General features: G+C 48.3%; 2 protein-coding genes across 4 annotated transcripts in view; both read left to right on the plus strand.

The window, feature by feature from the left end:
• Positions 1-1,913: 1,913 nt before the first annotated feature.
• On the plus strand, positions 1,914-15,890 carry HDAC3 (histone deacetylase 3). 3 transcript variants are annotated; one of them, XM_042790204.1, is made up of 16 exons: positions 1,914-2,032; positions 2,229-2,311; positions 5,513-5,692; positions 7,127-7,269; positions 8,620-8,701; positions 9,483-9,539; positions 9,635-9,690; positions 11,743-11,876; positions 12,153-12,233; positions 12,322-12,395; positions 12,633-12,697; positions 13,048-13,137; positions 13,254-13,312; positions 13,736-13,815; positions 14,209-14,366; positions 14,645-15,890. In XM_042790204.1, the coding sequence occupies exons 1-16, from the start codon at positions 1,978-1,980 to the stop codon at positions 14,712-14,714; spliced, it is 1,467 nt and encodes a 488-aa protein (XP_042646138.1). In that variant the 5' UTR covers positions 1,914-1,977; the 3' UTR covers positions 14,715-15,890. The 3 variants fall into 3 exon arrangements, with proteins under 3 accessions (XP_042646138.1, XP_042646139.1, XP_042646140.1); XM_042790205.1 differs by lacking the exon at positions 5,513-5,692; XM_042790206.1 differs by lacking the exons at positions 1,914-2,032; positions 2,229-2,311; positions 5,513-5,692 and adding an exon at positions 5,694-5,775.
• A 2,589-nt stretch (positions 15,891-18,479) lies between these two features.
• The window catches only part of LOC116965007, a 46,665-nt gene continuing 41,576 nt past the window's right edge, over positions 18,480-23,568 (plus strand). The window contains exons 1-4 of the mRNA XM_042790222.1: positions 18,480-18,799; positions 19,502-19,560; positions 21,689-21,751; positions 22,849-22,959. The gene's annotated coding sequence lies outside the window, so the exon portion shown is untranslated. The remainder of the gene's footprint in view (positions 18,800-19,501; positions 19,561-21,688; positions 21,752-22,848; positions 22,960-23,568) is intronic.

Consider the following 23,568-nt stretch of genomic DNA (forward strand, 5'->3'; position numbering starts at 1 on the left):
ATCGTGGCTCTGAGCATCCCTAACCACAGCTGCGCCCCGTGGGGTCACGTCCAGAGGGTCCCAGGGTCCCCCCGGAGATTCCTTGCTCCATGCTCAGGAGCTGGTGTCCTCAAGGGAAACGTGCACAAGGAGAAGCACAGAGGGAGTAGTGTCCCTGCAATAAGCGGCTGAGCCAGCCAGAAGCATCATTTGATAATCTCACGATTTAATCACACCTTGACGCTATTTCTCTCACCTGGCCAGCACAGCACCCAAAATCCCATGCCGTCCTGCCATTGCCTCGCTGCCCCGCCAGCCCCATCCCACACACCCCGGGGTGTGTTCGAGTGAAGCTCCCCTTGCTACATGCTGAGGGGTTTCCCCATCTACACATTTATTACCCAGCATCAAAATCCCGTCGCTGAGGAGCCGGGGACCGTCCCGGTGCCGATCTGTCGTGGTGACCATCCTTAGCCAGCTCCTGGTGTGCCCCTTGGGGCTCCTTGCCCTTTGCCCGTTCCTCTCCGAGCCCCCGTTGTGCCGCAGGTGGTTCGGGCAGCCTGCCTCCAGCGCAGCATCCTTCACCCCCAACCTCCTGCCCGCAGGAAGCAATCAGGCAGGAGACCCAAGTGCTGATTTCAGCTAATTTGTTTTCCGAGCCTATGGGCAAGACTACTCGCTCCTTTCATCCTTTCTTCTTTTCAGCCCACAGGGAACAGATTTTTGCAGCCGGCGTCACTCGCGGCACAGCCCCAGCCCTGTCCCTCGCCAGCTACCGGTGAGGTTGAGCGTTTTTCCCCCGTTCTACCTGGCTGCTTTTTTGTACACAGTGTTTTTCCGCCTGGCTTTTGTCCTCCACTTGCCCGGCAGTGCCTCCCTGTCCCCGCTCCCTGCCAGCCCCGGCGGGTGATTTCCGAAGGCTGTCGGTGCTCGGGAGGACCTGTACCCTGGCGGGCTGGGACCTGGGAGGGCTGCGTGGCCGGGTGACGGCCGGCGGTGCCGGTCCAGTCCCTCACAGAACGGGGGGCTGCTCCTGGGACCGGGAGCAGTCCCAGCAAAGTGTGGGTGCCCCACAGGAGCCCCACTGCCCCATCCCCTGTGCCCTCAGTGGGTGGGCTGCAGCAGCTGGAGGTGACTGGGGAAGGCTGGAGGTGATTGGGGGCCAAGTGGTGGGGGTAACTGGGGAGCAGCTGTAGAGTTAAGTTACAGGAGAGAATCCAGTGAGCAACTGGGAGTAACTAGGGGCAGCTCAGAGTAAGCAAGGGATGCCTGGGGAGCAGATGTAGGGTTATTGGAGAGAATCTGGTGGGCAACTGAGAGCATCTGGGATCAGCTGGGGGTGACTGGGAGCCAAGTGGGGGTAACTGGTGAGCAGCTGGGGATACCTGGGCATAGCTGGGGGTGACTGAGGGGCAGCTGGTAGGACTGCAGAAGAGGATCCAGTGGGCAACTGGAATCAGCTGGGAGTAACTGCGGGCAGCTAGGATGTGCGTGTGTGTGAGTACCTGGGTGTAAGTGAGAGTCAGTGAGGGGTGACTGGGGGCAGCTGAGGGTGATTGGGGAGCAGGGTTATGGGAGAGAATCCATAAAACAACTGGGAGCAACCGGGAATAAGTGAGGGCAGCTGGGATTGATCAGGGGCGGCTGGGGGTAGATAGTGGGCAACGAGGTGAGACCGGGGTGCAACTCGAGGACACTGTGGGTATCAGGCGGTGGCTGGGAGGCAGGTGGGGGTAAGTGGTGAGCAGCTGTAGGGCTACAGCTAGAATCCAGTGGGCTACTGGGCTAAGCGGGGAGCAACTGGGGGCAGCTGGCGGGGACTGGGGTCGGCGGTAGGACCGCGGAGACGCCGCAGCGATGATCGCCCCGCCCCTCGCCGCCAGCCCCGCCCCCCGACCGCTGTGCGCGGGGCGCGGGCCGGCGCGGGGCTCGCCGGACGCCGTCGCGGCGTGATGACGTGAGCGGGAGCGCGCGGCGGCGGGTCCCGGCCTCTCCGCCATGGCGAAGACCGTGGCCTATTTCTACGACCCGGACGTCGGCAACTTCCACTACGGTGCGGCCCGGGGAGAACCGGAGGGGCCGGGCGGGGGTGTGGTATGGTCTGGCCGGGGCCCTCACGCCGTCCCGGGGCCAGGGTGGGAGGTAGCCTGGGGGGTCCCGTCACGGTCCCGGGTGTGGGGGGGTGGGGTGGGGGGGCCGGGCGGTTGATCTTCCCCCCGTGGTGACTCCCCGTGTCGTTTCCCCCCCAGGAGCGGGGCACCCCATGAAGCCGCATCGCCTGGCGCTGACCCACAGCCTGGTCCTGCACTATGGGCTCTACAAGAAGATGATCGTAAGCGGCGCTTCCCCGGGGGTCCCGTCCCCCTCACCCCCCCCAAACAGGCGGCGGGGGATGAGGAGGCTGGGGCGGGGAATGAGGGGCCTGCGGTGGGCAGCAGCCAGAGCGGGTGTTTGGGGCTTTGGCACGCGTGGAAGGTGCCACAGAGCCGTGTGCTGTCCTGCCGGCTTCAATCGTGGCCTCCTAATTGGTTCTCGCCACCTTCCCGGTGTCGCTCCCCTTCCCTCAGCTCCGCTCTCGGCACAGCAGGCAACAGAGTTGCAGACCAGGCTTTAAGCAGTCTCGGGCCTTCTCGGCGGCCTGAGCTCCCACCGTGCTGCCCAGAGCTGATTTGAAAGGCGCCATCGTTGGCTCTCAGCATCTTGTTCAAACTTGTGCAGGCAGTGCCGTGCCTGGAGCTGCAGCAGTGCCGCTAGTCCCCATGAGCATGAAATGTTCATGTCTGCAGCCCTTTCTAGGAAGGACCCAGTCACTACGGTGGGCTGTGTGATCGTAAAATACCCAAGCTGAAAAAAACGCTCCAGAGGCTTGCTAATTCATCTTGATGCCTTAACGGGCTTCACTAAACCCACCTCAGACCTGATCAGTGGTAGACCAACTTGCTTTTCAAAGCCTTTGTTGCCCAACCAACTCAAGCAACCTAGTTCGCTATGCTCCAGTTCTTACTCTTAGAAAGATTTTTCTCTTCCTGAAATCTAGCCTGTGTAAACCTGGTAAAACAAAATCAGCACGTAGCGATAATCAAAAAGAGAACTTAAATCTTCATCTTTCAAGAAACAAACCTGTTTTGGGATGATAAAATACCACTGTGAAGGTGTGGTACCCCTCTTTTGAAGTGTTTTATTTCGCTTTGTGCAAGTGGGATTGAACTATGCTTCTTTCCCTAGAATCCCTGTTCACTTTTCTGCCCATTATTACAGCACAGAAAAAAAATGAAAAGCTCTTAGGAGTACAGGGCATGTAACTTGGTGCCTTATGATACAAAATCAAGACAGGAATGGTAAAAATCTTCTACCATTCTGCCCCTTTTGAGATGGCTTTTGCCCATTTTGACCTGCAGAACATGCCACCTGCAGTTGCTGATCATTTTGAGGCAACTTGTTTTGTCTGGGCTTATTCTCATTTTCGGTGTGGCAGGATTGCTTCTGAGCTGTTTCAGACCACTGAGTGATTTAATTCCTGGGCTGGCTGGCGTGGTTCCAGGTCATGCTATCTGATCCAGGGGCCAGGTGTAGCTGCTGCCTATTGTCTCCCCAGCCTGTGATCTGTTTGATGTGCCCTGGGGAAGGGCCAATACCTAGAAATGTTATTCTAAACGTAGGCTCTAGCTCCAGGCACTTCTGGTTTTATGTACATATAATAAGTATTTATATTATTTAGTTGTTATATTATTATATATTTATATGTACATATATGAGCATACACACATGCATTTACAGTGTCTTCTCTTGAGAATTACCTAGTTAAAAGAGGTGAAGAGTGATTCTCTTGCAGTCACCATCGAGCAAACGGAGGGGAGGTGAAAGAAGGGCCCAAAACCGTCGTTGCTCTGATCTGTGAGGGATGTTAAGACTTTCCCCCTGTTCTTCCTCTTTGTGCTCATGCATCTCATGTCTGTTCCTCCCCCTTTGCAGTTGGGCTGTGCCCCTTGTGATGATCTGCAAACTAACCGCTTCCCCCTGTTACTCATGAGCCTGAACTGAATGACCCCCAGAGGTTACTCTGAGGTGTGTGCTCTCAGAATGATTGCATAATGCAATCGTAGGTTGTTGCTTACAGCTGTGGGTGACTGCAATGAACCGGTAACAGTCGGGCTTGTTTTGAGGCTGTGGAGAAGAAAGTGGGATCAGCTTGTGTCAGTGATGTGTCTTCACGTTTGCAGCATGCTTTGGGGGTAAATCACAACCTGCTGTGAAAACAGGGTAATCGTGCAGAGCTATCAGACAGAAATGTGCAAATGCCAGTCCCTCTCCAGCTAGACCAGGCACCTCGCCAGGCTATGATTAGCTTCCCAGCTTCCCTTGTCCCCACCATTAGACATTAAGCAAAACTATAAGCAACTTTCACTGCACCCTCAAAGACCTGACTAAATGGTTGTTGTGATACCAAAAAAACCCCTGTCCTTAAAGGTCATTTCTCAAGCACTTGAGAATCAAGCAGTGTTAAAAGTAAAGTATTGCTGTGAGCACAAAAGAGCAGGATTAAACCAGTGGTTTTAATTCTGGCGTGTTTAGTGTCTTCCCCACTGTATGGGCAGGACAAAGTGCAACATTCAGTTTTTCTGCTTTTTATTTTTTTAGGACAAAGTCTGAACAGCCAAACCAATACAAGTGGGGCAGAGGGAAAAGCTAGATCTCGGCTGCTTTATACCTGCCTGTCCATGCTGCACAACTTTGTCATTACTTTTAGCACTGTACAAGTGCCTGGCATTTGGAACGGGCTCGAGTTCAAGCTGTTCCGCTGCCAGCATAGCTGCTTCTGTGGTGAGAGACTTGCAGGTTGAGCGAAAGGAAATAGAAAACAAGCTGTCCTAAAACTAAAACACAATAACATTTTTTAAAGGAAGGTGCTAAAAAGACCAGTGGGACAGTTCCTGGATGCAGTATATAAAATTAATTTGGTATGTCTAAACATTAGAAAAGCTTCCCTGTGTAATGAATATAGTTCCCTACTAAAATCACATCCAGCTGCGGTGACCTGCTGTTGTGCTTGCAAGGGGATGCAGCTGGCGTACACTCAGGTCATGCAGAATCTGTAGAATTTATCTTTCAGATTTTTACTGTAGAAGTATGAACTTCAATGAATAACTTCCCTTGAGTTGGGATTTTTCTTGCAGAAACGGCAAAAAGCATATTCTGACATAACTCTTCTAGATGTCACATCCATGTCCAAATGAGGCAGTACGTAGAGATGTACACTTTGTTGTGGTTTTGGTCTTGAAACCCTTTTGAGGGGGTTGTATTTTCCACAAGATGCCATCATGAAGCTGAAAACCACAGAGGAAACTTCATCCTGAACAGTCAGTGACTGGCAAAGTTACAAGCAAATAAAAATGGGGATTATGGTCAGTTGTGTCTATAAAAGGTCCTGTTAACTTTGTGTTGTGGTAACATCGTTATCCGCCCCTCTCTGCCTCCTCCAAATAAGCAGCCGTTACCCTGTCAAGTTGGGTTCACCTCTTCCCACCTTTCCCAGCTTACCTGTGGCTGCGCTGTGCGAGAACACGGTCAACCAAGGCTCGGCATTGCCAAAAGAAGGAGAGTTGTCCTGCTGCTCACCTTCCCTGCTGCTCTGCCCCATCTTCCTGCTGCCTTTCTTGTGCTGCGTCTGGGAGCTCTTGGATCCCTGTGTGAACTGGTGCAACTCAACAGCTCGGTAAAGCCAGGAGAGTTTTCAATGGAGCTAGCAAAATGAGGCAGCGGACAGAGGAGGCTGAGTGCCAGAGCTTGCTTAGGAAGGTGGGTGGGATTGCTGGGAGCAGGGTGAAGGGTGCAAGAGGCAGATTTCTTCTTCTGCCAGCAGCTGGGTTTGTCTTGAAGCTTTTGGTCATCTTTTTTTTTTTTTTTTTTCCCTCTCTTTCTCTCCCTTCCTGTTCTGAATCAAATGTCCCTACTTGTTGTTTTCCAAGAGAGTTTCTGGATATCCAGTGAGAGCTATTTCTTCTCTGTGACAACTCTTTAGCATTGGTTTTGGTCTTGTTTGATGTAATCAGTCGTCTGGATTGCTGGGAGGTGCCGGTGCAGATCTCTCATGGGGAATAGGTCTTGCCTTCACGCTTACGAGCTGCACTAATGGCTTGTGCTTGTGAGTCGCCTCATCCTCCTTGTTTGAGTTGTCAGAGGCAGCAGCCTTTTGAGAAACACCAAACTCCACACATCTATGTGAAAAACACCATACATACCACATGCAGATCAATTAAGGAAAGGAGATGGTGGATTTGTTAGGGTATACTGTGTCTCTGAAAATGAACATGTTGCCTGCTTAGCCCAGGAAACGGGCACGTTGGTGCAGTTGCCTTGATAAATTTTCCCTTTGGAGAAAGCTTGTATATTTTACTCCCATGTTCCATGAAAAAAGTGCATGCTTTAAGAGAAATTGGGAAACAGAAAAAAATCTCATATTGATTTCAGTGCACCTTTAATTTCCTCTCGCCAGATGTGTGGTGTTAATTTTTAACTTCCTGTAAATTGAGGTATGTGCGTTAAGTGCCAAACTGGCAAGCCTGTATTGTCACAAGATCTTTCATTTGAATCCATCTGGTTCCATGACCATTTTTTGCCAGCTTTCCAAAGGAAACAAGATTTATGCAACTCTTCCGTCTGTCTGTGAGGTTTCTCCACATAACTTGTGAAACTATCAGCCCGTTACAGGCAAATCTGACAGAGGGACTGAAGCCACCCCTATATCAAGGTCTTAAAATTGTATGAAAGCTGTTGACTGACAAGGGAATAGTGCCCCCCAGTGAAGAAAAAGCTGTAGTTTGAGCTCAGCTATTTTATTGTGCTGGCTTGCCCAAGGAGGGGTGTGTGAGCAGTGGGGGAAGGAAGGCTTTGGAGAGTATGTGCCAAGAGCTGCAGTTACTATGAAAGGCAGGAGACAGGTTTATGGCTGAAAGCGAAAAATTGGTAGGAAAGCAGGCTTCATGGAGCAACTTGTTGAATTTAAATGAACGTGAATGTCAGGAAGCCAATATATTGGAACAATTTTTGATGTACCTCGTGCAGGTTGTTTGTCGATTAGTTTGAGATTTCTTACAGCCAAAGCAAACACGTGCTTGGATGGGAAATAACTCTTGCCTTTCTCTTGAAGGTTTTCAAACCGTACCAGGCATCCCAGCATGACATGTGCCGATTCCACTCCGAGGACTACATAGACTTCCTGCAGAGAGTGAGTCCCAACAACATGCAGGGATTCACCAAGAGTCTCAACGCCTTCAACGTCGGCGATGACTGGTGAGTGCTCTGTGTCTCCTACGCTGCTCCTGCATTGCTCATGCCCAGGGAGCTCTTTTAGAATGTCCCTTTTCTTACTTGGGTTTAATCAGAATGAGGTGCATGTCCCTCTTGTGTATATCAGATTATTGAAACCTGCTCAATTCATTTCCCTTCTCTTTAGATCTTGCAGTCGTCCTTTTTAGATCTATATTTAGGCTGTAAGCTTGTTGGGTTAGAGTCTGTACCTCTGCTTGTTCTTGCAGAGTCTCCAGTTCTTCTTGAACACAATAACTATTTCTTAGAATAATTGCCTATCATCTTGGCTACCTTAATATGTACATGTTAAATTCAAGACAGCTGTGAGAGCCTGGTTTTCAGGTAGAACCAAGGAAACACTCATGCTTCTGTACAAAACTATATGAACTCTTGTTGAGAATATTCAATTCCAGTCCTTAGTGCTCGTGAGAGATGAAACTTGAAAGAAATGCATGGAAGGGCTCTGTGGGTGACTGGGGAAATAGCAATATGCCTTGTCTGGGTAAGGATTATAAGGGCTGTTGGAGAGCAAGATTGTTCTTATGTATTCTGTGGAGAGGGAAGCCTTAAGTACTGGCATGGGAGGAGTTATGTTAGCTAGATAAGTGTTATCCCAAGGACATATTAGTATAGCCTGGGTTTTAATATTCAGGCTGAGAATCAGAAGACTGTTCTGTAACCTTGCTGCTCTGATGATCAGAAACCTTCGTACCAGAAATGAAAGGGCAAATAAAACCCCACGGTCTTTACTCCATTGCTTGTCCGTGAATGGTGCCAGCAAACTGGTGACACAGGGGCTCCGTGCCCTGTGTTTCTGTAGTCTCCCAGTGCCTGGGCTGGCTCCGCGTGGTGGGATGGATCAGACCTTAGTGCTGTCTCAAGAGCAGCGTTCATCTCCAGTTGCAGTATACTGCACGCTGGGCTTGGAGTTTGGAAGCAGAGGTGGGGCAGGATATTTCAGGTACAGCTGAGGGAGATAGTGCAGGAGCAGAACCGTGCTCCCCTCTCCTGATGCAGTGCAGGAGGGCAGTGAGATGGACGCCAGCACGCGTTGTGAGCAGAGGAGCCTTTTCAGGACTAGCTTGGAAGCTTTGGTAATCATTGTCAAATTCACTGAGTTTCCCACTGTGTTTGCAGCCAGATCGGTTGCCTGCTGGTACTCAGTGTGTTTTAAGCAGGGTCAGAGTGATCCCAAATGAACTCTTTCCACAGAGAATGAGTTTTGATCTTGCTCAGGTAATGGCCCTGGACAGTTTTATTCCTGGCTTTGCTCTGGAGAAATGGGATGAAATTAGAAGATGTTCTGTGTTTGAATCATGGTTTCTTTTTCAGCCCGGTGTTTCCAGGCCTCTTTGAATTTTGCTCTCGCTATACTGGGGCCTCTCTGCAGGGAGCAACACAGCTGAACAACAAGGTAACTGAGCTGATGTGCTTATCTTTTGAAACACAAGCATGAGCCAACTGGTTTTCAATTTAAGGAGGACCTCATGAATTTGTGCTGTAAAACAACATAGCAATCACTGCTGTGCTGCAGTGTAAATACCCAGTGATGTAGGACTGTTAAGCCTGAGACCATTCCTGTACTGTCAGAAGCAACGATTTAGTAGATGTTTAGTCCAGAGAGGAGCCAGAGGTTACTAATGCTGCAAGTAGTGAAGTCACAAAGCACTCTTGGCACGGTAGAACAAACTTGGGGTCTTCAGTGAAACTGGCTGCTGGGAGACTTTGAGAGTGCTGCTAGGTCTCTGCTATGGAAATGCACTAAATGAGACCACACAGGTCTGAAGAAGAGGGTCCCTCAGGAGGGCACCAAAAAAAAAAAAAAAAAAAAACAAAAACACAGAGGTTTGAGACCTAAGAAAGGCCTAGTGAGTGTAAAAGATGAGTGCAGGAACAAACTGTGTGTGCCAGGTGCTCTGCCTGCTGCTGGCTGGCAGGGGAGCAGTGGGGTGGTGGGAAATGATCTTTTCTGCTCTAGCAGGGGAGTATAGAGTAGAGAACTAACCCAGTATGGACGTGTTGTAACCAAAACTGTTGGCTGGGCTAGTGACTGAGATGGAGCTGGCCTCCCTAGGAGAAGGAAAGGCCAGAAGGGTGTTTGTGGGCTGAGCAGGTTGAAATGGTGGGTGCACTGGGGCTGTGGGTGAGAGGCTGTTACCACGTTGTCACCTTAAACTTTATCTTTCCTTTCTTAGATCTGTGATATTGCAATAAATTGGGCAGGGGGCCTGCATCATGCCAAAAAGTTTGAGGTAAGGAGGCAAGTGTGTGTATTCCTCTGTCTTTTTTGAGGCCCAGGCTCTGTGTTGATCCTGTTCTAATGCAATTTGGTTTCTCTGTCCTGCAGGCTTCTGGGTTTTGTTACGTTAACGACATAGTTATCGGCATCCTGGAGCTGCTCAAGTAAGGACATGGGGCAAGTGCAGTACTGTCCTGTGGTTTCCCTCTGCTGCTTCACTGTTCTCTCTCTGTTTCCCTGCCTCATTTGCCTTTCTCGAGTCCACGAAAGCCAACAACTTGAATTCTGTCCTGGCCTCCTCTTTAGGCACATGAAGCGGGTTTTCAGAATTGGAATATCTGACTCCAGTTTTGTTGCATGTAGTTTCAGGGATACAGAAGTGCTCTTCAATTCCACTTCTCATCCATCTGTGAAATACTCATTTTGGGGTCTCCTGAGTCTCAGCGTTTTTGCCACAGTGAGCCTTTTGTAGGTAAATGTGAATTATGGCTCACGGGAGAGAGTTAAATGATGTGATTCTTTCTTGATTTGCTTGAGTGGCTCAAGAACAGGACTTGAGCAGCATATGGATGATCAAAGGACACTTGCTTCAAGTAGAAAAGAGTCGGGGGGGGTTCCATTTTAGAAAACAAAAAATAAATTCAGAATGGGAGGAAGAGTTACAGAAGTACCTTCTGTTCTTGGATTAATCTGCGATATTTTTTTTTAATTTTTGTTTTTTTATACTCCCAAATGCCCTTCTTGTTGCTGAATCGGAGAGAAGATGTTGTGGAATTAAAAAAGATTTGGGGTTGACCACTCCATAGTTACATGAATGGTAGCAAGCATATTCGCTCTCAAAGTCAGATTTATGGGGTGTGCTTGTACCTCCTCCCTCTCTGCCAGTCTTCCCTGTTCTGTGTTGGGAACGTCACCTCTTTACTGTGTATCTCTGCACACCTATTTTCTAGTCTCACATGACTCCCATATGGCAGAGGCTTCAAATAAAGCCCAGTTTCCCCTCACAGATTATAATATGTCCTGATTCTTTTGTTCCCGGTATTCAGGAACTGTTTCTGCAGCAGGTGGCTGCACACTTGAGTTTGCTTCCCAGCATGGGAGTACTGTGGTGCCTCTGCTCTTAGGAGGTCCCTTTCTCCCTTTACCAGTGTGCAAGGGCTGTGTGTATGCATCCCCCTTTTTCTCCTTGCTGTCATTTGTGTATAGGATGAATAATCTGGGCTGTTTTAAATAGTATGTCTCTTTTGGGAAACTGAGTCAAGGTACTGATCTCCTAATGAGCATGGGTCAGCACAATCAACCAGTTTGATCAGATCACTGGCAGACACGCTTAAAGCCATGGTTCCAAGGCAGATGGCACAAGCCACAGGCTCCTGCTTTCTGTTTCAATGGTGTCGTGCTTTTTCAGGTCCCTCCCTAGTCTCCTGGGGTTTTGTCATGGATGCCAGATTCCCTGTTCTTTGGGGATTGACCAGATTCCATATTTCCTCATGAAAAGTTAAAGAAATTATCTCCAGCCAAGCAGGCAGCTCTGGAGCTGGCAGGCTGGGATGGCTTAGGGCTATGTCTCCAGTGCTCAACAGCACATCAGCTTTGAGCAATACCCCAGTGCATTTATTTGTGATGATCTCCCCTTCTTCACCCTCTGTCTCTGTGACCCAGCAGGCTGCTTCTCCAGTAAACTTAGTCCAGCCTGGTGTTCTTGGTGCTAGCCAGCTGGGACATTGTGCTGCCAGTACTCTGGCACGTGGAGGAAGTAAGTGTTCCTACCTTCTCCTTGGCTAGCTTACCTTTTATTTCCTGATATGATTAAAAATCGTAGGAGCTCTTAAAGATTAACTAATGGCATGTTGTTTGTAGAGGAAACAAAAACCTGGAACTTTCTAACACCCAGGTGGTTGAAATAGGTTTTCTTCATCCTGTGCTTTCCGAGACATTTCTGACCCCATCTCAAACCTTTTATTCTAATGTCTGTTTCCAAGCACATCAGAAGAAAATGTTTTAGTGGTGGGGCACGTTTGACTGTGTGCAGATGTCTTGTATCTAAACCAGTTCATACACCTCAAGTGGGGCGGGCAAGTTCTTTTGGCAGGTGGGCTTGCGGGTGAATGGTGGTGGTGGTTTTCAGAGCTCCAGGTGATACTGAGGCATGTGGGGAACAGTGAGGTCGGGTGCAGTGCAGACAGTAATGATGTTTTTCCTCCTGTATTCAATAGGTATCACCCACGTGTTCTCTATATTGATATTGACATCCATCATGGAGACGGTGTGCAGGAGGCTTTCTACTTGACGGACCGTGTCATGACAGTGTCATTTCATAAATATGGGAACTATTTCTTTCCTGGTACAGGTATGTATTTTCCCTCATAGCGTGAACCTGGCCTTGCTTCACAGTCCTGTGAAAGTTCTGCTGGAGTATAAAAGTGTAAAATTGCAAAAGCAGGGCTGCAGAGAGAAATGATGGAGGAAAAGGCATGGAAAATCAATTAGAGAGGAACAGAAGCATAGTTATTTGTAAGATAGAAGGATCCTAGCTAGGTTGAGATCCCAACACAGACCAGATCTGGCCTTTCCACACCTCTGAAGTCTCAGAGCTGTTGTGACTCTCCTGTCTTTCCCTGGCCAGGTGACATGTATGAAGTTGGTGCAGAGAGTGGTCGTTACTACTGTCTCAACGTGCCTCTACGAGATGGCATTGATGACCAAAGTAGGTGTTCCCAGCTGTTTCCCTTTGCCCAGGCATTTGCTGGTCCTTCTGCTCCAGAACCATGACAAATCTACCTTTCTCTCCAAAGGTTATAAACACCTCTTCCAGCCAGTCATTAACCAGGTGGTAGATTACTATCAGCCCACCTGCATAGTCCTGCAGGTAAGAAAGCAAGCCTCTGTGCACACGTCCATCCCTTTCGGAGACTTTAGGTTGGAGGGGGGCTGCTATCAATGTGTTACCATCTGTTCCCAGGGAGTCAGGGTTGGTGTGTCCTAGCTGAGCTGCTGTCTGTACCCTCTGGTGAATGAGGGTGGCCAAGAGGTGGGGATGCTGATGTGTGCCTGGAAAGCAATGCCTCTGTGGCAAAAATTCATTTGTTCTCTTTCTGTTCCCCAGTGCGGTGCTGATTCTCTGGGTTGCGACCGTTTGGGTTGTTTTAACCTCAGTATAAGAGGACATGGGTAAGTACAGCAGGGCTGGGGCAGGTAGTTGAAAGACTGTCCTTTAGTCTGAAGGGCTCCGATTCCTCTGCTGTGAGGCTTGAGCTTTGACTTGGGCCTTCCAGCAACGCCAGCAGGTTTTTCATTCTTTTTTTTTTTTTTTAACTCTCACGTGACAGTAGGGGGTCTGCAGGTCTTTGTACAGGACCTGGTTCACATTGTAGCACGTGGTTCAGGCTCCCTGGGTGGAAGCCCTGAACTCCAGGTGTATCACACTAGCCGTGGCAGTGTTCTGAGTGCATGGTGGCATTTCTGACAGAGAAGTCTGCTGCTGTTAACAGCACCGGCATTTTTTTGTTTGGGGTTTCTAGGGAGTGCGTGGAGTATGTGAAGAGCTTCAACATCCCCTTGCTGGTACTAGGAGGAGGTGGTTACACAGTCCGCAATGTGGCACGATGCTGGTGAGTCTCTTCTCTACTTGTTGAAGGTCACTGGTTAAGCAGTTGCTGTGGGCTTTGTCGCTGTGTGCACCATGTAGCTTTCTCTGGACTGAACCCATCTTATTCCATGTTTTCAGGACTTACGAAACATCATTGCTTGTAGATGAAGCAATTAGCGAAGAGCTCCCATACAGTGGTAAGCTGGAGTTCTGTTTTTTCCTCATTAGCTGAGCTAAAGTATTTGTTATATCAACCGAAGAATTAACACTTCTATTCTACATTGACCAGAGATAAGACCAGGCCCAATGTGACACCGCTTTCTGATCTTAGAGGTGGCCTTAGTTGTCTCCTACTGCTCGCCTGTAGATTTTGCTGGACAGATGCCCTTACTGTGTCACGTACCATTTCATTTGGATCGTTTCCTATTCAGTGACCTGAGCGTTACTTTCGCTTGCTCTGTTTCATATAATTCCTTGCAGTTGCAGAGCTGTACATTGATGCTTTTTTTAGGGTCTGGTCACTCCTAGCATGGTGGGAGAGTGAGCTCTGCACTCTGCAGAGCAGTGCAGGCTGTCTCCCTTGCCTCTGTGCTGCAACTCTCTTGCTCGTTCCATCACAGAGTACTTTGAGTACTTCGCTCCAGACTTCACCCTTCATCCTGACGTCAGTACAAGGATTGAAAATCAGAACTCCAGGCAGGTAAGTGCTTGCAGCCTTATTGCAGTATCAGCTATGTACTTCCAAAACCCCATGGTTGATGCTCAGTCCTGTGAAACCAGGCAGAGCCCAGGCAAGGAATTCTTGCAGGGCAGAAAACTGATGAAAAACAAGCAGCACCTTTCCTCTGGGATGTCGGAAAGTCTCATAGTATTTGAGAACCTTGCTGAGTTGTCTTACTGTTTCTTTTGTGCTTGAGTATCAATGACTAAATTAACTCTCCTACCTCCTCTGCTCTGATAAATAGCTTTCTGCATAAATTTTTCTCATGGCCACCACATAAATGATGCAGGCAGATAGCAGTGCTAACAATTGTGGCTCTGTGCAGACTGCCAGATCTCACTGTGGTCATCCCCCTCTGTTTTTCCTATGTAGTACTTGGATCAGATCAGGCAGACGATATTTGAAAATCTGAAAATGCTGAACCATGCTCCCAGCGTGCAGATCCATGATGTCCCTTCTGACTTGCTCAGCTACGATCGCACAGATGAGCCTGATCCAGAGGAAAGAGGCTCTGAGGAAAACTACAGCAGGTACCAGATCTTGGTCTGGAGAAATGGGCTTCCCTTTCTGTCCCTGCTAGGATGGGTAGATGATATACCGGAGATTTTTTCTAGAACAGTCACTTCTGAGGCTCTAGTTTTATCCAAGGAGCGAGTCTCTAGAAATGTATGATCTCCTCAGATAACATTTCACGGGGGGTTTGGGTGCAGGGCATCTTCTGACCCTTGGCAGTGTGACCTTGGCATTCTTCTCTGGCCCTAAGGGTGCCAGGGCTCTCCTTGCTGATGGTGATTGTCTTTTCCCTCAGGCCTGAAGCTGCCAACGAGTTTTATGATGGTGACCACGATAACGACAAAGAGAGTGACGTAGAGATCTGAGGGCTCTGGTGTGGGGCTCTGGACTGTGGGGGGTCCCGCATTGGACATGGGTGCTTGGAGCAGGTAACTGGGCCATATAGAAGCCAGTTAGCCCTCCCCTCGTATTTGATTGCGTCTGGTGTTAGCAGAAACACCACCGCATCAGTCTTCTGCTACCTGGAGAGGCAGATGAAATGTGTTCCTTCCTTTCCACCACATGTCACGGTTCCAACTGTCACCACTCCGGGAAATGGAAATTCAAGTAGCGCTCGAATCTGCGCCGTGTACTGGCTGGCAGCCGTACAACTGCCTTCAGAGCCTGACCCAGGCTGGTTCAGTCACCTCCTGTAACTCCCATGCAGGCTTCTGCCAGCGAGGTGGGAGCTGGAGTGGTTGTGCCTACAATCTCTGCCTCTCTTCAGCAGCAACACCCGATGTATCCTGCTCTCCCCAGCCCCTCCGCTCAGGTACCCAGTCGACTGTCCTCTGAAGCCTGCACTGAGGGTTGCTTCCTCATGTCCCCTCTAACCATCTGATGCTCTGCAGCTCGGGGAAAATTATTTGTGAAGACACGGCCAGTTGTGGGATGGGGTCAGGAGTGTCTCTGGAGCAGGGAACAAACAGCTCACTGGAGCAGGATGGAAGAAAGTATGCGGAGCATAGTCTTGTTCATTCCCCCTGATACTCAGTTTTGTGTTCACAAATGAGTACTGCAACACTTTGCCAAGTTGGACCCAACTTCCCTGTTTTCTGTATTCTCCAAGAGGCTAAAATCACTGTGGAACAGAGGTTTGGCTGCCAAGGTCAGTACATAGTGTGTCTTGAACCTCTAATGTAGCTTCCAGCTGTATTTTCCAACTTTCTTCTCTGTGTTAGCAAGAGAGATTGGGCTGCTTGCTCGGAGTGGAAACCATTCCCTCTTGACTGTACCCAGGAGATGTTTCTCTGCTGGTGGGTGAGGGAAGCTGCTTCCTCCAAGTCCTGTCTTCTTGCCCTCACACAGCAGAAACTTCTCTCAGCCATCCCTCAAATCCCAGACTTTGCTGCTCCTTCTCCCGAGTCATCACCTGGTACCTGTCATGGTTCAGAGTGTGCTGTTTGGGGAGGCGGGAGGGGTTTTGCCTCTGTCTGTACTGTTCTGTTTGTTTACTGATGTCTTTAAACATTAAATGAAGAGGCAGTATTTTTCTTACCTGACCTGTTGTTCGTCTGTTTAATGCTCACACCTTTTTGGCTCCTGCCCTCCCAAGGATTGAGAATGTGCGTATCGTCCCCGGCAGGGCAGTGTCCTCCACTGTCTGACCTGTCTGAACGAACAGCAGGCATTCAGCTGCTCAGAGGGTATGCTGGTGAGTTTTCAGCCTCAGTGCACAATGAGGACAGCGCCCTGAATTCCCTCGCAAGAGGACAAGTGGGCTGGTGGACACTCCTGCTTATGCCTCTGATCCTGGTAAAAGTTTTGCAGGAAGCTGCAGATTGAAGAAACCTTTCCTGCGATGGGTTTAAATATCATGATTTCTTTGAGTTGCAATTGCTGTAAGAGTCTGCTTTTTGCAGTCTCACTTTTCTAAAGCCCTTGTGGGTGACTTTATTTCTTTGTTTCTAGACCTGTTGCTATCTTCCTTCGCTCCCCCTCCCCAGGCCCAGGACAAATAAGCTCATGCTGGCCTGCGTGATTGTCATTCCTCTTGCAGCTAGTCTGGCAATAAACCTGTGGAAAAACAAGAAAGGTAGAAAAGGAAAAAGATAGCGAACTTGGGAGGTGAGGGCTGGAGACACCAACTCAGCCAGGTCTGTTGATGTGTTTGCAGCCGATGCCTGTTCCTGTTGGGATGTTTACACAACCACCAGCCCAAGGCTTCAGCTTTGTGGGATAGAGGTAAAGCTTGGCCAGAAACGAGCTACAGTTCATTTAACTACAGCGTGAAGCAGGTAGTAAGTCAGTGTTACTCCCACTAGGTGCCCAGAGAAAAAAGTTACGGTAGAATTAGACTAGGTGCAGAGAGGGATGATAGCACAGCTCCTGTATGAGGAGTGGCTCAATGGATGAGGATTCTTAGCCGGGAAGAGAGAGCTGAGATGGGAAAGAGTTTGCAAGGTCTATAAAACCACAAATGCTGGACAGGGTTTCTCCAAATAATTAGAGGAGAATCAAATGAAACTCACAAGTGGCCAGCTCATAAGAAAGCAGTTGCTTTGCACACACCTAGTAGAACCCCTGTTTGGTCAGCTGTATTTGTTTTTAGTATTCTGTAGCTGAGAAAATGTTCTCTGCAAACCAGAAGACACAAAGGCTGCTCTGTTGACTAGCCAGACTTGTGAAAAAGAAATGCTTGTGTCTTGAAAAGAAAAGAAACTTAGTTTATTCTGGCTGGCCATCTCATCTGGTGTCAGAGAGCTGGCTTGTTCTCTCTGCTGCTGCCATCACCCCCTGTAGCAAAACGGATTTACAGGGGGAATCCAGGCTCCCACCTTGGGTAGCAGGCAGTGTTTGGTTTTAGGAGGGGGTGGAATTCCTCACCTTGTAATTCTCTTTCACCTGAGAAGATGTGAATGACCTTACCTTGCAAGTACCCCAGCCAATTCTTCCCCCCAGCACTCTCCTGGCTTTTCTTTTCAGAGCCTTGCTATCTCCTGTGATCTGAAACAGGGCTGGAAGTTTGGAGTATTGTCTTACCTGGGTTTCTAAAGGTGGATTTGTTTTAGGGCTTGGCGGTTTGGTTTGGTTTTTATGGAAGTCGTTAGGAAACAAGTTCAGGCTGTAAAGACATCTATTCTATTTATTTTCCGTATTGTTGTATTTTTGCACTGCACCAGAGCTGTCAAAAATAAGAAAGCATGCACTGCACTTGCTATCCAATATTGCTGTGTTAGGCCAACATTTATCCCTGGCAGCGCCCAGTCACCCGTGCCTAGTGCCGGGGTAAGACCAGGGTGAGCCTGAACCCCCAGCACCCCCCAAATATCCCAGAGAAGGTGGCAAACCTGCACCATTGGAGCCGTGGCTGACGCTGGAAGGACTGGTAGGCTGCTCCCTAAAACAGGACCGGCTGGCAACAACTGGAGCTAAATGAGGCTCCATTTAATTATCGGGGGGCACGGATGCCCGCACCCCTCTGGGAAGTCACGGCGGTTTCTAAGGGGCGGTGACGGACGGGCAGCGGGGCCAGGGGCGGGTGAAAGAGATTTTGGGGCGCTAGGACGTGTTTTTGCCGCTCTTGCTGGTTTTTCTTGCTTTTTTTTTTCCCCCCTTGTTTTCTTGCTCTTTCCCGTGTCCGCTCGCCCAGCACCTCCCGCCCGCGGCCGTGCAGAGCCGAGGGGGGGCGGAGCGCACCGCGGGGTGGGCGGAGCCAGTGTGGGCGGGGCCGGGAGGCGGTGCGTCATGAATATTCATGTAAGGCGTGACGCTGGTTTGGCGGGCTGGCGGCGGCGGTGAGCGCGGCGGGGCCGGGGAGGGTTCGGGTCGCTTTTAGACGCGCTGATGAAAACTCGGGTTTGTGGTTTTTTTTTTTTTTTTTTTTTTTTTTCCTAAATTATCGCTTATCGATATAAAAACACTGATTGTGCTGTTTGGGGCGGTTTAGCTTTAGTTGCTGCTTGGGTGCTTGGTGCAGGACCCCAGGGCTTTGGCAAACTGCGGCGCTGCTTTGTTTTCTGAAAAAAAAAAAAAAAACTAAAACCAAAAACAACAACAAAAAAAAACCACGTGTGATTCATTCTTAGCCTTAATTTTGCATTTTCCGGAGACTCCAGAAATACTGAGTTCAGGCCTCGGTGTTGCTCGGTTTGGGTTTACGCCTCAGCCCGGGGCCTCAAGGTTCTTTGCGTATCAAAAGCTGAGCGGGAGCTGTTTGCTCCTGTCACAACACCGAGCTGATGGATGGGGTGAAAATCTGCCCCTGTGAGACCATAAAAACCCGCAATGACCCTGGGAGTGTGTGTGATACGTGACGATTGTGCCTGTGTGTTTTGATAACCGAGTGATGCCGTTTATTTTCAGATTTTGGTGCACGGGTGCCCGAGCGTGGGAAAGCCTTTGAAGAGCAAATCCGTCCGGGAGACGCAAAGCCTGGCTCAGTGGGCACCGAGCAGGGTCCTGATTACAGGTCTGGGGTTTCTTTGTGCTTCTCACTGTCCCAGAGCTGCTGGGCTTTTGGAGTTAATGAGCCTGTTTTGAAGCTGCTGATTTTCTAGGCTGACTGTTAAACCTTTGTCCCCTTTAAGGAGGGGAAGAAATGTTAATGTCTTATCTCTTTATCTAGTCTTTCCTTCAGCCTTTTAATTGGTAAGAATATATCTTTTGCAGGAGTTTTCTTTTTGCTGCTGGTGTTAATATTATCCTTCCCCAAGGGTCCCGAATCCTGAACTTGGATGGTGTGTGCAGGATTTAGGGAGTGCAGCAGCCGTTTTTGATTCCAAAGTGTGTGGCTGAGATTGTAAAAAAAATGTATCTCCCACTCCCGATGCTGTTGGATTGGACAAAGGCTAACAATTTCAGAGTAAATTTTCCAAACATCACATAGAGATGAAGGATGCTGCCTTGTTCTTCCTCTTGCTCAGAAGCATTTGATGTGAGCCACAACTCCTACCTTGGGGAGAATTTTCATGGTTTTCCTCTCTAGCCCAACACAGGCTGGAAGGCAAGTTTCCTTTTTATTTCCTAATGTCACTTTTCAGGGTGTGGGAAACAAACTCAAGCTCTTCCAGCCAAAACGCAGCCCTCTTAGATAATGTCAGTGCGGGGGCAGAGGCACATTGTAAGCATGTTTGGCCAATAGGTGTTAAAAATGCACCTTGTCCTATTGCAGACCCCTTGAGTAACGTCTGTGCTGGGTGATGGTCTTCCCTGCCAGCTGCACAAGCAGAGGTGAGAGGGACCGGGGTGCTCGGGGGGGCTGTGCAAGCCTCAAGGGGAGCAGTGATGCCAGGAGAGCTTTGGTGCCCTGGTATCAGTCAGACAGAGCAGCCCATCCTGGCCCTGGTGTTGCCCTGTCATCCTTCTTGTCCCTTTTATTGAGCTTGGATTGAAGGGAGGCCTTTCCTTCCTCTTTAGTGCCTCAGGGGTTCACCTAGGGTATCTTATGTTTGTTCAATTGCTTTTTATTTGCTGTGCTCTGTTTAAAAAGCTTGTTGTAGGTCTTTGTATCTATGTCAATAAATTAAGTAGCATTTTACAGACTAAAATAAAGGAAATATGTATGATTTCTACCCAGGAGTTATATGTCCAGCAAAGACTGTCCTTGTATACTCTTCTCAGCCTTTAGCCTAGTGAAATGTTTATTGCGTGTTTAACAGCAATGTAACTCAAATGCCTCTTAAATATACAAGCTCTGCCCTTGTTCCTGCTCTGCCTGAGGGATAACTCCCAGCAGATGATAAATGGTATGCTCTGCTGTGCTTTACCAGAATAAATAACCATAAATGCCTTCCTTAGTGCCTACACAGAGCAAGAACCTGCAGCAGCAAGGGCATGGATGCTTTTGGGCAGCTCCAGAGCTGTGGATGATTGTACTCAGGTCACCAAACTGATCCCTTGGTTAGTCCACAAGACTACACTCTTTCTCACCATGACAAAACTTTTTCTGGATGGAGGTGGATGAAGTTAGTGTCCTGTATAAGCAGCTGTTAAAACTGGCCAGGCAGCTTATCTACAGAAATAAAAAATTCCCTTCGACTGGAGCTGTGTGCCTTTGAACGCAGAGACGTGTTGCTTTTTCCTTTCTTGATCTCAGTACAGGCTACTGAGAGGTGTCTGGGTCAGGGAAATTCATTTACCAGCCATCATCAGCCTCAGGGTTTGTGGTCCTCAGTGGAAGCTGAACTGCTGAGGACAATTTTGTTGGTACTGTTACCTTGATCAAGTGGCCCTGTTCAGAATTGCTTAAATGTTATGTGCTTGTTATCTATGGAAAGGAATGTACTATTTCCCCTTGTTAACCTTGAATTGTGAAGATGTGTAGTGAAGAGGGTGGACTAATCCATAGGCATATGGTACAGTTAATAAGCGAAGGACAACTAAGCATTTAATCAGCTCGGGGACTTCTTTCATGTCAAAATGTGTTACTTTAGAAGGAAGGACGTAGATATATCTAATTAATGAGACACTCTTATCCTCCTCAGTAATTTGGCAAATGTGCAGTAAACAGTTGTTATCCTGAGATGACTCAATACCTTACAAGGATAATGTTAGGAAGGGGCTGCTTGGATAAATGACCGCCAAAGACTCACCAAGGCCCTCACGCATGTGTAAATGGATTTTGCTAACACAGCAGAATCTAGTAGTGTGAGCAAAAGGTATTTTGTCAATCAAATGAATATGTAAAACCTGGGTGGAGTTATGTGTTAAATAGGTGGAGTTGTGATAATACCTGTCTGTTATTTATACACAGTGTATCTACTATAAAGTGTGCTAAAATTTGTGGATGTTTTCCACCTGCAGAATAAAGCAATATCTCCTCTCTAAATTAATTTTGGTTTCAAGAGTCCTTATTTTAGTAACAGTATGGCATTTCTAATTCTGCTCTTAGGTTTTCCCATTAATATGTGCTATTTGGGTAATTTGCCTTTGTGGTGTTTTGTAAATACTTTCCATTCCTAGCTCTGAGTACCTTTGCGTTTTTTTGTGGGGTTTATTTTGTTTGTTTGTTTGTTTGTTTTTTAATAGCGCATGAGCTACATGTTCCTTTCTTTGAAACCTCCTAAGCAGCTTTGGAGGAGCAATTTGCTTAGGACAGGGTTTAGGGAAGAGAGAAAAATGAGCTTGCTTCAATGGGCTGAAAGCAGGTTTTGGATAGAGCCTCATCTGTGGTTTCTCTCGGAGTGGATTTTAGCTTTCTAATGAGACTAAAATCCAATGGGTATTCGATAAGCTTACTAGTAGTTGTATTTGCACCACACTTGTGTAATAGCTTGTGTTGGGAATGGTGCTCTGCTAGCTGAACCTGCTCACTCCACGAACATAGGTGTTTAAAAATCAGTGTGCTTTTCTTCAACAGCTGGAGAGGAACCTGAGCAAGGAGAAGCAGCGGCATCAGAGGAAGAAGGACGTGCTGATCCGGGTGAGATGCTGTGCTGTTACCTGCATCCAGTGCTGGGAGTATTCCTGACCCGCACTGTTGCCTCTGCGCTGGGGTCCCCAGGAGGAGACACTCCAGGCTGCAACACAAAAACTCCAGCCTGGCTTTTGTATGCAAATTTCAAAAGCTTCTTAAGTTAAAACAGGACTTAAAACGATAGTCCCTTGAATAATTTGAAAGGTACATACTAGACTGTAAGTGTTAAACCATGTGGGGGTAGTGTATCACACCCCACTTCTTTCTTTGGTTGCTTACTGAAGCCTTGCAGGAAGCTTTCAGGCTTCAGTGGTTGATCAGGAAACAATTAAGCTGTCTTGGAGCAGGATTTCCAGCGAAGTTTCCCACTAATTTCTGAGGCTGGGGACTAAGCTCTGTGGCTATATTCTCTCTGAAGTTCAATTGATGGGGGTTTTTTTGACAGTCTCTCCGAGCAGTTTGCACTGATATGTTGCATTTGAGAGCTGATTATTTCTATACCTGCTTTCTAGACCCTCTCCACTTGACTGTTTTCAACTCCTGTTCCCTCATTACCCCATCTCTCCTCCTCTATAAACACTGTGTAAACAGGTTGCTGCTCAGCACTTTCTTCCTACCCTCTTGCCTGGCAGTGCCTGCCCTCGGCTCCCTCTTGCTGCTCCTGCCACTCCAGCACTTGGGGTCTTTGCTTTTTCATGGCAGCTGATAACATTCACACATCTCCCCTGCAGTTCTTGGAGCTGACTTGCTGTCTTGGGATGCCCTCTTTTTTTTTTTCTCCATGGGATTTCTGGAAAGTGCTAGGATTCATGATGCCAACGTGGTGCCCTTTTCATGGAAAAGTACCCTTTAATTTTTGTTTTTCTTCCGAATATGACTTTTTGTGGCATCTCAGATACTTAAATCCATACTGAGATCTGCGTTTGGGATGGAGCTGAGGGATTCCTGTGCATAGGGGCAGGTAGCTCATAGCAATATGAATAGGAGCAATGTTAGAGCTCAGTCTGGTGGTTTCCTGCATAAATGACCTTTTATCCTCTCTTTTCTCTATAAGGTACAATTAAGGTGGGATCTCTTGATTTTTTTGTTTCATTGTTTTTTAGGTGGCCTGTGTGCAGCTGATCAATGCCACGATCAACCCTTCCAATGAGCTGGACTTCAGACTTGACATTCATAGAGAGCTGATGTGTCCTGGATTTTGACACCTCCTTAAGGTGAGGAACAGCTCACTTCTGTACTCCATCTGGAAAGTGGAGGAGGCAGCTCTTGGTTCAGGCCTGGCTTTGGCATGGGGTGGGCGAGAGTAAAATAGTGTGTGAGGACCCTACTGTTGTCCTACTAACTCCCCAGCCCTCCTTGTGCGTGACAGACTCGACCAAAACCTTCCCATCCCTGCCCCTAGAAGTGGCCCTTGCACTCTTTCCACTCAAAGATCAGTTCTGGTATCATTCCTTGAGGCACTAAATCACCTCATTAGAAAGCAGAATGGGATTTTTAGGGCTGTTTTTTGACAGGAAAGTGAGAGGCTTTTAGGAGAAGGTGGCAGGAAGAAAGTCCGCTTGCGTGCAAGTCTATGCCGTTGGCTGGGCCCTGCAGCCCAAGAGCTGAGGTGGCCTCCTTCCAAGGGCTTTGGTGATGGCACGCATGTCTAGTGCTGCTTGGCTGTGGTCTGCAGTCAAATTACTGCTGTTCTTACTCTGAATTATTCTTAAAACCAGATATAAGCCTAAATTAACAAAATTACCATGATTCTTCTCGTGCCTTTTTGCTGTCAAATAGCAGAAGAGAAAATTCTTAAATTCTCTGGTTTTCACAGCTGTTTT

This window comes from Tyto alba, unplaced genomic scaffold (assembly GCF_018691265.1).
Source record: "Tyto alba isolate M040663 unplaced genomic scaffold, T.alba_DEE_v4.0 Super-Scaffold_17, whole genome shotgun sequence".
In the NCBI taxonomy this organism is placed as follows: domain Eukaryota; kingdom Metazoa; phylum Chordata; class Aves; order Strigiformes; family Tytonidae; genus Tyto; species Tyto alba.